Below are 13,140 nucleotides of genomic sequence, written 5' to 3' on the forward strand. Positions count from 1 at the left end.
ATTCTAAAGTAATTCTTGACCTAAGTCTTGCCACTTGGTATCCATCTGAGTAATGCCTCCAGGCAGTTATTTTGACTGTTATTATGAAGCCACTAAATAAATGTACGAGGAAACAGCCAATGGTAACAGAGCCATAAACACAGTAAGTCAGAAACCATCCTGAACCAGTCACCCCTAAAGGGAATCTGGGTGCTCTTTTATTCTGCAGCTATGGGACCACTTTACTCCTTAGAGGGACAAAAGTGCAGATTTGCAAGTTAGTCAATTAACTTGTAAGCTTTTTTTGCATTTTTGTGATACTTTGAGGATTCATCTAAAGCCATTAGTTTTTACAGAGTCCAATACTTTGGCTTTTTACCAAATACCTGCAAAACCAATTACATTCCCATCATCCTCACCTGCACTGTCCATTGACAAAATCATATTATTCAGTGTGTTAAACTGCACTGTCACTGTGACCTCTTAAATAGTTTCCTGCACTCTCACACGAGTTAAAGGGAAAATAAGAATTTTACTTTTACAGAGACAGCTTCACGCATTCTTCTATAAATCAAGTTAACTGTAATTCAATAACACAAAGACACAAACACACACAAAAACACCAGTGTACTCTGGTATCCAAATTTAAATAATGCACAGCACCACATATGAACACTATACACACACAAGTGTTTACAGCCTACTCATTGCTCAGTCCTTGGAATTCTTCAGCTTGCCACAACAGATGGTTGATGTTGACAAGGAGGGAAAGACAGTCATATGTGTGTGCGCATGCGTGTTTGTGAGAGTTTGTGAGTATGTTATCCTTATCGTTACCTGTCCCTAGAGGTGAGCCTGGCAGTCAGACAGTGTAACAGAGGCAACAACAACAACAGCATCTCTCCACCAAGCTTCTGTCAAGCATGATTGGACAGGATGTGGTAAGTGGTGCTAAGGCTCCAGGGAGACACACATATATAGACATACACATAGACACAAACACACACAGTGGAGGATAGCAGGTCTTTAGGCGTGCATGTGATGTGTCTGTTTGTGTATCACAATGTCTGTGTTGAACTTGCTGGTGCTACTTTACACTCTCAGTGGGGTCTCTGACAACAAGACAGATGAGTCTGACTGCACTGACAATCATTACCACCCTCCCAACAACAGTGTGTGTCTCTGACTCAACACAACTTCTCAGGGATTGCCCAGCCCCATCTTTCAAAAGCCCAACAGACCTGCCACCAGTCCAAAGTCATCATCACTCACATCACTCATTCCATTGGCTGGGCATGCACCATTGACTTGATAGTGTCATAACATACCACTTTTCCCTTGAGCTATTGAATAGCCTGCATGGTGCCATGTTATAGACTGTTCTTTGGTATGGATTTCCATGCTTGAGATACAAGTCTGCAAAACATTTTTATCTTAACCTACAGTTTCTGCTGAGACCTGCTCTTTTTGTATGAATCTGCTTAGCTGTCAGCTATGCAGCATGCACAGCTATATGTATAGTTGAAGACAGTGACTCAACTATTGCAGGAGCAGTCCTAATAATGGAAGTCAATATGCAACCAAAGACTTGTAAATAAAATTGGAAGGTTCAGAAAAAAAAATGACATGCCAAGATTTTAATGAACGAGCGTATCTTTTAATTTATGAATCTCTATTAAATTAGCCTCTCTGGCTTCACGCTGTCAGTCAGAAACAAATCATCTTTGCTGATGCAGAGTAAAAAGCAGATTGCAACAATTCAGAAACTGAGGCTGAATCCACGTTTCGTGTCCTGCTAGACACGAACCAAACTGCCGCCACAGCTGTTACTCCATTTCAACCATTATTGCACTGCAAATAGAGGCAAGACTGTGTGTTGAGCAGAAGAGACACCGTGAAAGCGCAGGACCTCAGTGCATGAACAGAAACACAGACACATTAGGAAGATTATGTGACAGTAATGTCCAAGAAATGGAGGGATTGCTTCATCTCTATAGCTAAAGACCTCCGTCAGACAAATGTTGATGCTCGAGGAAAGTGTGACTTATTACACTTTTTGTGTTTCTGTAGACATATTTTTTCAACGTAAGTTAAAATAGTTTGGATAAAGGGCATGATATGCTAAATAGCAAAGCAATCATGTTCGTTATGCTAATTAGCCATACGCAGCTGTGGTGTTAACATGTGACCCAAACATAGTAGCCTTGTAAACGCAGTTGAAAAAATATCCTGGTAAAAAAAAAAGAAATCAAAAGCTAACAAATAATGCACTTTATTTTTGTACAAATAAAGTCTATTTATTCAAAACTACAGTGCCTGAAAAATATGCAGTCACAGAGTGAGCAGTTAAGCTGCTGCTGCTCTGCTAGCATAATGCCACCCCTCCTGTGTAGATAAAAATCCCAGACTTTACTACCAAAGATTCAAAAAAAATCCTCAGGCAGACAACCAGGGAAACCAGTTTTAGTTTGGTTAAAATGTCAACACTAAAGCCTTGAAAATTTTTTAGGGTAATCCCAGGGAGGTTCCAGCATTAGGAAAACTCTACCCCCCTCCCCCACCTCCTCCAAGCCAAATCTGAGAAAAATATGTTTTTTCCTTTCAAGCACTTGAAGCATGAAGGGTTTGTCATTTAAAGAAATTTGTCACATTAGCATAACCCTTTCTACTCTCTCTACCCTCTTTGCCCCAGTATTTCCCAAGCTGCTAGCTTTCTTTAACTTCCAAATTGCCCTAGCAACAGGTTAAAGGGTGGCTTTTAGGGCACATACAGGCCCAACACTACTCTTATACTACAGTAAATACTTGGTGTTGCAGTTTTTGTTTTTTATTTGATCTGTAACATTCATACACAATTCCCAAAAAGTTAATCAATGGCGGCAGTAATGAGACAAAGTTTGAGGCTCAACTTGAGCAACAAGATGAGACTGCTTGTTGTATTTCTAACGTCTAAAATTAACTCTGAATTATAGAAGTTCACATTTAAAATCAGAGACTCGTCAAAGCCAGTTGTGCCCAATCCTGTGGGAACTCAGGTCTGCTACAACTTTGGCAAAAGCGTATTGAAAGTGACATGTAATAAAAGTGCTGGGCTGACAGACTGACCAGCACTGCTGTCTCTATAGAACCATGGCTGCTGCCATTTCTGACTTGCTAAAGCTCCCCAAGCTCAGGTTGCTGTAATGACTTTCTCTGCCACCAGCTAACACAAAGTGGACAACCAGCTAGCAGACTTGATTGGCTTCAGCTTACCTAAAAAAGCTCCTACCTGCACCCCCAACACCACTAAGCGAAGCTCAATCAGCATACGGTTCTCAGTCACGCTGGAGTACAGCCACAGTAAGTGTGTTCTCACTGTAGAGGCAGTGAAGGATACAGTGACAGACTCCATAGCTGGCTGCATTAATCCTTGGTGAAAGCTGAAATAGGAAACTGAACTGGGACATTTGAGTGTGCAGGAAGGATAGAGTAAAAGCAGCAGTAGATGTGATATAAAGCTAATTTACCTTGATGCTTCAGCAGGAGCATTTATGATTTTATTTTCATGCAGATTTCCCACTCATGACAGCTCTTTTTTCCCATGGATGTGACTGCTTAGAAACCATTCTGCATGCTTAGCGTATACCTGACTCCTTGCTAAGAAGCAAATAGCAAAAGACGTACTGAAATAGGTTAACATGATTGTGACAGAAACTACAGCGTGGGGGGTGAGAAGCCCGACAATGTGTTAATTTCTGCTTATCAGAACACTCGCCTAGAGTTGCATCAACAGCATCTGCCACTTTGCGTTAATTCTGCGAATTTAAAGTATTAACATTCTGCCCCCTGTTCTCACACAGAGCTTTGCATAGGCGAATCCCTCATCACCACAGCTAGCTGTTTCAGCATACATCACTGCTATGTTTTCCTCTTACTCAATGTGTACACAAATCACCAATCTTAATAGGGATCAGGAGAAGTGTTAAAAGAGAAACAACAAGCTGATAAGCTGCAAGCAAAAATTCCAACATGTATTGCACATTTCAAAAATCAAATTCCAGTTGCTCAAGGCATCGCAAGTCTCCCAACCCTGTTATTAACTCCTGACAGTTATTAACTCATTAGTCTTCCTGATATCAAGATGCATCTTCCGGGGACAGACATGGGTGTTCATTCAGTGACTTAGCTGTACTGTAAACAGCCAGCATACTCGTTCCTTTTCTTCTGTAAACTTCATGGTGAACAATTGAATGCAACATAATGAATGTCTGAACCCAGGAGAGAGACTCTGAAAATGTGCATCATTATTCTTTACTAGCATCTAATCCACAGGGGCCACAACAGCCACATGATGTAGTCTTAATGCCACTCTTACATTATCCATAATGTTCTGCTCTAAGCACAATTCATCATTTCTCTGGGAATGTAACTTTTCTCTAATATTCTTCTTTGTGTTTTGCGGACGTCCTAATTATGTCCTACAGGGCACACCTGATTGCTGATGGCAAACTAATCTAATCCTCACCTCAGAGACTAATAAAAGCCCTGCTATAGTGTTTGTGTGAGTGTGTGTGCGTGTGTGTGTGTGCGTGTGTGTGTGTGTGTGTGTGCGTGTGTGTGAGTGTGAGAGTGAGAGAGAGAGAAAAAAAAGGATAATACCCAAGGATTTCAGTTGACATGAAAAATTAAAGACGCATACATTATGTAGGAAATTAAGTACTTAAACTCATAAACAGTACTCATGTTCGCCAAAAGAATCAAGATCCACATTTTTAATTACAGAGAAGAACACGGTAAACGCTAACAATCCAGACAAGACATCCCAAGAGAAAGAGAGAACACCTTTAGAGTTGTGGCATTAGTGAAGCAGCAGAACACTGCAAAAGAGAACTTGATGTATTATTCAGAAAGGCCATGGACATCTTTTGGAGATCAACCATGCATGTAAGCCAGTCATTGACCCTGTTCCGTGACTGGAGGCAGAAAGAAGCTAAACAAAGCACAGCTTATTACTGTTTTATTGGAATGTAGCGGCCTCATTGTAAAACAATCAGGTGGCTACATTGCATTAAAGTACTTTAATTACTGGCAGTATGTCTACTTCAACTTGCTCTTCGTTTTAAAGCATACAATAAAAGTTACATTTAAGGGTGTAAAAGCAAATCAATTAATGGCAGTGCACAGTGTTTACCTGCTGTAATGCCTTAGTTGTAATACTGTGTTACTTATTTCCAATAATTCAAAGATAGTGTGAGAAGGTGTGGAACGATTTTAACAACAACTTTAACAACAAAATTAAAAATCATTACAAAGGTATTTTGTTTCTCTGGCACCAAATGGGAAATAATTACATAACAAAAGAGAATTCAACACGAAAACAAAAAAAAAATTTCATTATCAGTATTGGATGTCAGCCAAAGAGGCTTGTTTTTAGTTGAGCTTAAGGACAGGTACACAATTTCAAAATTGTTTTTCAAGACCACAGAGTCTTGACTAGTCACAGTAGTGTTATCAGTTCAAAATAGTCAGTGTAACAGATGCCACTGTGCTGTCAATGTTTGGAGCTGTTTAAAAAAAACAAAACTAGGTAGTGCTAGGTTATTCGCTAACGCTAGATTGCTTTGTTTGTCAGTTGCATCCATAAACTGTACTGATTCATCATACTGACAGAGTTCATCTAATTAGCTACAGGATCGTGCAAAATTATTGAGCCACCTCTCATTTTTTATATTTAGCTAGGAGAATTGTAAAAAGGCGCACTGATTAATTGAAACATGTGCAAACATACAGTAAATGCAGTATATAAGGCAATATTGCTTGCCTAAGAGGTCAGGCTTTCTTTTAATTTCTTCAAGTAGTCTTCAGTAATAGTTCTCCAGGCCCTTTGAAAGACATTCAAAGCTCATCTTTGGATGGTGGCTGCCTTTAGATGATCCCATACTGCTAAAGTAATGTTGAGGTCAGAGCTTGGGAGGCCAGTCCATGATTGATAGGGGTTCAATGTATGTTTCTCTAGTGTTTGGAATTATTGTCATGCTGATAAATGAAGCTGTTGCCAGTCAGATGCCTTCTAGATGTTATTGCATGGCGGATCAAAATCTGACGGTATTTTTCTGCATTTATAATTCCTTAAATTTTGATAAGAGCACCAACAACACTGACCGAAAAGCAGCCCCAAAGCGTAACAGAGCTTTACAGAAGCCTGTAAGCACAAACTGTTGTACCTCTCTCCTGATCTCCTCTGTACATGCTGAAGATGATTTGAACCACAAATTTCATAATTTGGATTCATCACTCCATAATACCTGTTGCCACTGATTTTCAGTGCAGATCTTGAATAATTTGGCATATCTCAGCCCCTTTTCCCCAGTTTCCTCTCCCCTAATAATGGTTTCTTGACAGTCAGTCTTCTATTGAGACCGTATCTGATGAGGCTTCAGCAAACCACAGATGGATCAAATAAAAGGTGAGATGTATGCAGGATTTAATGGCTTAAACAAAAAGAAGAGTGGCTGTCATATACAAACACTGGACTAAAAAATTCAGTGAAAGACCAGCTGATGTCCAAAGAGATATCTTGAAAGATCATCAATAAAATCTGGGGACTGTTCCCACAACAGTTTCTTTCTGGCATCTTAGTTTAACACTTTTCCACAGGAGTTCAGCTAACAGACTAATAACACATTGGATTGTCCCTTGCCAAAACCAAACCACAACTTTGACGCAACGTCCAAAAACCTGGATGGTCCATAACATTTTAGACATAATGCTCCAAAATGCACCAACGGCACACACTAAAGAGGTCCAACTTAACACCTGTCATTTAACTACAGTATCTAAGTGGAAGAGCTATAATACAAGCCCCACTCATGGGTCTAACATGAGTCTGATCCACTTTTGGAGCTAGCTTTATGCGGCACCTAGAGGGACTGCAATTTTTTAGCACTTCCGCTCTGGCTTCACTTTTCAGCTTCTGAGATTGCCCTTTGTTCAAAACCTCAAATACCAAGAGTTTCTCTCTGTGAGCAAAGGTTTTGTTTACAGCTGGGTTTGAGCAAAACCTACCCTCAAGTACACTGCGAAAACAAACAACGCTCAGAATTTCAAAGCTTATTCTACCCACCCATTATTATGGGTCCTTGAATCATATTTGGGTTTATAAATGCAAATTTCTTTGTAAAAAACAACAACTAATAAATAAATAAAAACACACAATAATGAACGAGAACCCAATAAGTAATCTGTCAAGCATTTCTGAATGCGAGGTGCACACTACATTAAGAACAAGGACATCAGAGAAAAAGCTCTGTTTACAGTGTAAACCTGGCAGGTGTGCCTAGAAGCAGATCATCCCCTGCTCTATGCTATATGTAAGAAAGGAACACTTTAGGCAATGTCTCACGCTTATTCTACTCATAGCCGGGATGGATCTTGTGTTAACTTTTTGATCAACTGATACATTATTTAGTCTAATGGAAACCCCTTCAAATTTCCCAGAGTCCAGCTTTAAAATTTGCCCAAGTCAGTGAAAATCCAGAGGCATTCGGGACGCTCTGCAGCGCGTCTAAATTAGTTGTCTCTCTGTTGGCTCTGCGATAGACTGGCAACCTATCCAGGAATGGATGGAATAAAGAATTTGTAAACAGACACATTTACACATCTTTAACACTTTTATCTGAGGATAAGATCTACACACTGAAGCACTAAAGCCTGCAAGTTCAGGTGAAAATCTCAAAACACTAAATGGGTAAGTAGTGCCTTTTCATGTACTGTTGTCATAGAAACATTGTTACCATGAGGCGCCACAGACTAAGACAAATCTTCTCAAAGTTAAATGCGTTTAGCGGCTTAAAAAGAGGGAGAGAGAAAGAGGCAGAGAAGAAATGTTTCTGTAATACTTAATATAAAGGCCACAATCTCAGATCACACACAAAAGCTAGTCCTGATTTGCCACATTTATCTAAATAAAAAGAAGAGGGTTGCATTTATGATTACAGGTCTTATATAATAAACTCTAGACCCTAGAGGAAAGCTGGCTCTGAGATTAATAAACGTACGCTACAGTGGAGCTTGAATGTTCATAATGCCTTTAGATTTTTTTTTTATATATTTCTGCATAAAACATTATCAGCTGTAATGAATGGAAATGACACATGTGAGGGTCAAGAAGATTTTGGTCACTCTTGCCTGTCACCTTTTGAGAATTTTCCTGCACTCCTTACACAATCTATTCCATTTTGGGACATTGCTGGTTTTCCTTACATGAACTGCTTGCTTCAGTTTCTATTCGATTAAAGTCCGAATTTGGTCGTTCCAAAACATTCTTTTTTACTATTCTTTGGCAGCACAACCTGTGTACTGAGGGTAGCTGTCTTCCTGCATGACTCACTTTGTCTTGAGATTCATTTCATGGATTGGTGTCCTGACATTTCGTCTTAGTATGGTATTTAGTGGTGTCTTCCAAATTGATGGTTCCATCAATGGCAGGGGGGTTCGAAACAGGTCTTAAACCATGACATTACCACCAACGCGGGATGCAGTTCAGATGTCTTCACCTGTCACAGAATGAAGAGTTATTGTACAGCTTTACAGAGAACAGTAGGAATGATTTCCTTAAGCATTCTTTATGGCAGCGAGGTTGAATCAGTCTGAGGGAGAAGGAGCTCCCGTTGCCTCACAAGTGTGGAGTGGGTGTCATGGGTTGTTCATGATGGAGAGCAGTTTGTTCAGTGACCTGCTGTCCCTAACTGACTCAAACGCCTCCAAATTTAACCAATGATGCTTCCAGCCTGGTGGATTAGTTAGTTGATTGAAAGTAGTGTGAAGCAGGGCACTTTGGAAGTGTTCACACTTCTAAAGTAGTAAGTGCGCAGATATAAGCTCACAGTATTTACCTTGTCCTTTATTCCATTTCTAAACTTCTTAAGTTTTTTTTTCAAGCTGCTCGACCTCCTCTGATGTGCATGCCAACAAAGTAGGTTTTGAAAATGACAAGAGTGCATAAATTTAACTAAGTTATTTTCTCGGTTATAATTAGAGTACCATCTGGAAACTATGTACTGACATTTTTGTTTTTGTTTATGCGATACCACTTGTCATATTTGCTCAATCCAGCATGAAAGTTGAATGTAAATAGTATTTTCTTCATTTTTGTGACCTGGTAAAAAGTATTACACTTTTTTTTTTTTTGCATTATTGTGAAATATAAAATATATACATATCACTGCTTTAACTTTTTTTCTGTATTTTAGACATCTTTGACAAATCAGTTCAAATTGATCTTGTAAGAAAAGCCAGTGAAGCTTTTATCCTTAATAGCTTTTATCTTTAATGTTCAAACATGACCTCAGATTTCAAAGTGTGAAAAAAAATGCTGGAAGTTGGCCGACAGACCAGAATGCTAAAGTTTTACAACAACAAAAAAAGAAGAAGAAAGAAGAAGGAAAATCCCAGCGCTTAGACCCAGTGGGGATGTCAGGCCTGGTTGAAACCCTGAGGTTCTTGTCCCGTGCGTTCAGTTCCTTTCTGCAAAAGTTCTATTTTAGCCTGAAAAACATTGTTTGAACAGCCTTATGGGTTGTCCATGTGACCTTTTCTTAAACTGCAGCCAGGACTCCTTCATGACCTTCTAGAGTACTCCTCACCTCCCTTTTGGACTTTTCTTTATTGGTTAGACATTCCTGGAGAGGACATTATTCTTCTTCTATGTTCTTAGTTTGGACATAATGTCAAACTTATGCACAAGTTCAATAAAGAAGTTCTGTATTCACTCATTCCTTGCCACTTTTTCAGGCCGTCCAACACAATTTTGTCCTCATCACTCTGAGAGCCAATCAGAACCTCCTCAGTGCGCCTTAAATCTCAGTGCTCTTCTAATATTCTGCCTTTCAGACTTCCATTCATGCAAGCCAGAACCTTTTCCTCTCCATCTCATCCTGGCCAAGGAGAGATCTTCATCCAAGTCTCCACCCGCTTCATCTCCATCACCACCAGTGTCTAGATTCTGACTGAACACACCTCACTCCAAGCTCATTCTAAAATTTACAGTTAGATCTTGATGTACAGATACGTTTGTAATACTGAATCATTTCCTCAATGACTAAACGACCAGCTGACCTCTTTTCTGTCTCTCATCTGTTTAATACTACTTTAATTAATATCTATGCACAAATACAGACATTTCTAGAGTTCACCAACTTTCAAGCAGCACGTGATAAACAAACAACTAACCATAAAGATAAAAAAAAAACTTTCATTACACAGTCATATTACCATATAACATCAGAACAAGTGGACTGAACTGTGCTCTCTGACTCGCTCTGCTCAATAAAGAATCTACTGAGACAGATTATAGGAGTTTATGTGTGTCTGCTTGAAAGTGAAAATATTTATTATTGAGCACACAGCTGCAAGGGCACTGCAAAAGCCTGTTTTTCCCTCCAAAATATTTACTTAATGTACATATCAATCATAATAAAAAGAGCTCAACACTGTAAACAACCGATCACGCAAACACGAGCACAGCTATGGGGAAATATCAATCATTTGGAAAATTGCTGGAGGATATAAATATTTCATGAAAAAAAAGTTAACATTTTAATTTGGTATAGGCTTGGCTGCCTTTTGAATAAATCCCTGGGGTGACGATGAACACACACACACACACACACACTGATACACTTATGCAAGCACACAAGCTAGGACTTTGATCCAAAGCTTCTTACAGGGTTTCGCTGATTTTTCACCCCAAAATGAGATCCCACAGATCCCGGTCCCGGCGTACAACACAAGACACGGAGAGTCATTAGCTGTTGAGATCAAAACCACAGACAGCCAGAGGAGCGTGTCCGTGACATAAGAGCTGCACATCCGGAGGACAAAGCTGACAAGAATGAGATGAGTCTGAACCAGGGACAAGTTAGGAAATTCTTTTTGACTTGTGCTCTTTTTAAAAATGTGTGTTCTGGCTACTCCATATACTGCAAAACCAAACATTTCTTCAACAAACTATATAGCCTCTGGACCACATAATCACAGCCTCATGTGTATCCAGCGCAGCTACTACACTCACTTAAGCAATCCACAGCACTTCCCACGTAAAAAAAAGAAGCCCTCTGTAGTAATCCTGTGCAGGGGGGCTTTTGCTGTTTCATTGCACCGAATACCAAGCTAACGGTGACCTTATCATACTTTATGATATTTTTCATTTTCTGTGACACAACTATAATGTTGAAATAGGGACTCTGGGATTTGCTCTAATATTTATAAAATATCCCTTCCAAATCCAATTTAGTCCACTCAGTGAAGCACAAATTGGATAATAAATATTGCATAGTTAAATGTGTGCTCTAAAGGAAAAAAAAGAGAAAAATTATATGTAATTCAAAGGTTAAACTGAAAATCTAGTGCAATTTTATTTTATTTAAGAATCTGGCAAGAATAGCAGAGGTTCCATTTGGGCAAATGGCACATGCATTAAATGCAAAAATGACCAGTTCTCTTCATTTATGATCATCTCCGCAACTCCATGTAGGCATCCATAAATGGCCAGCAAAATTACCCCAAAAATGACACAATCCTAACAGCTTGCTATTACAGACAAACTGACTAAAACTTATCAAAGTCAGTCCTGATTAATTTTCTGCCAATTAAATAATTGCTTATTTTTCTTCCTCTTTTTTGTTTTTAAATCAGGACATAAAATGTCTCAGTAATTTAGATTTCTAATTATAAGAAAGATCATGTATGACTGTAATATTCTGCTGAAATAAATGTGTGTGCAAGGCTCAATCCAATTTAATCTGATCCAGCATCTCACATAATCCACTGTTTATATCTGTGGTATCATGCCAAATATATTGGATTAATACTTTGTTACACTACTGCAAGTACAGCACGCCTAAAGTAATCCATATCTGTAAGCTAGTAGCTGGGTTCAAGGCTGAAGGAGTTGGCGCAATACTTGTAAATGACTTCTTATGAATTATGAATAACACTGGAATGTGTTTTCTGACTGCCACAACTGTAACACACCCCCTAACTCGGACGAGTGCCAAACACATCAGGAGCACACCACGACCAACACAAAAACACGCCACAAACACCTCTTAGATAATCGTTTCTATACGCCTAATAAGTGTAGCAACAAAATAACGGCATCATTATAATATATATGTGGCAAGTATGTGATTTATTTGCATGGTTTACTGTAAGTATGGAGCCTTGGGGTTAAGCGCATCAGTTTTGGGAAACAATAGGTGCTGTCAAAAGAGAAAAGCGCGTTGAGGGGGGGAAAGCTAACGGTTTTCAAAAAAGAACCGAAAGAAAAACTGCGACATGCGAGAAAGTTGCGCCGAAAGCTTACAAACCTCACCTTGTTTGACACACTTGAGTCGGAGGGGGTCTTTGCTGTGCTTGACCACAGCATGGACGTCCCTGGTGGTGAGTCCAGCCACAGGGGTATCATTGACTTCCAGCAGGAGTTCATCCTGGAAGAGTTTGCCGCTATGGCAGACCGCTCCGCCCGGGAGAAGCTCGCCGATAACCGGGAACTGTCCATTCTCTGCGCCGCCCTTCAACTCCAGCCCCAGTTCCCCCTCCTCATTCCTGCAAAGGACACTCTCGTGGACTTTGTTTGTCCAGTGGTTCTTCTTCTTCTTCAGGGTCTTGGACATGGCTCGAAGAAAGGGAAAATCACATGAGTGCGGCTGTGGAAGAAGTTTTGTCGCTCTCGGAAGTGCCTCAGTGTCACGGCAGCACTGTAAAGTGATCGGTTTCAGTGGTAAACGCCAGCTGTATCCATGTCCTCGCACACACTCACGCGCACAGCAGCTGGATCATCAGCCTGCCTTTGCAATAACTGAGAGCTGCCGAACTTGTGCCGCCTTCAGGGGATATTTTAAAAATTGGAACTCACACGATCGCAGTTTATGCAAACACCATCGCGAACAAGAAAAACGCAGTTTAGGAAAATTTACACTATGTGAATAAGTGATTGTAAGAAACACTACACTTAAAATTTGATAAAAAACAAACAAACAAACAAACAAACAAACATCTGTGTAGATAATGATTAGGTGATAATGATTAGCTCCTGGAGAAATATAGGTGGTTTTGTGTGGTGATGTAAGAAGTTATATTATTAATTAAAAAGTTTGGCATTCTTGTTTTCTATTGTAGGAC

General features: G+C 39.7%; 1 protein-coding gene across 7 annotated transcripts in view; it reads right to left on the reverse strand.

Moving 5' to 3' along the window:
- magi2a (membrane associated guanylate kinase, WW and PDZ domain containing 2a) overlaps positions 1 to 12,837 on the reverse strand; it is a 244,159-nt gene extending 231,322 nt beyond the window's left edge. For all 7 annotated transcript variants that reach the window (XM_042220472.1, XM_005923552.3, XM_042220471.1 and 4 more), the window contains exon 1: positions 12,332 to 12,837. In XM_042220472.1, the coding sequence (XP_042076406.1) occupies positions 12,332 to 12,632 (301 nt within the window). In that variant the 5' untranslated portion in view covers positions 12,633 to 12,837. The remainder of the gene's footprint in view (positions 1 to 12,331) is intronic.
- Between the last annotated feature and the right edge of the window lie 303 nt (positions 12,838 to 13,140).

This window comes from Haplochromis burtoni, unplaced genomic scaffold (assembly GCF_018398535.1).
Source record: "Haplochromis burtoni strain Fernald_Lab_line unplaced genomic scaffold, NCSU_Asbu1 Contig_49, whole genome shotgun sequence".
In the NCBI taxonomy this organism is placed as follows: domain Eukaryota; kingdom Metazoa; phylum Chordata; class Actinopteri; order Cichliformes; family Cichlidae; genus Haplochromis; species Haplochromis burtoni.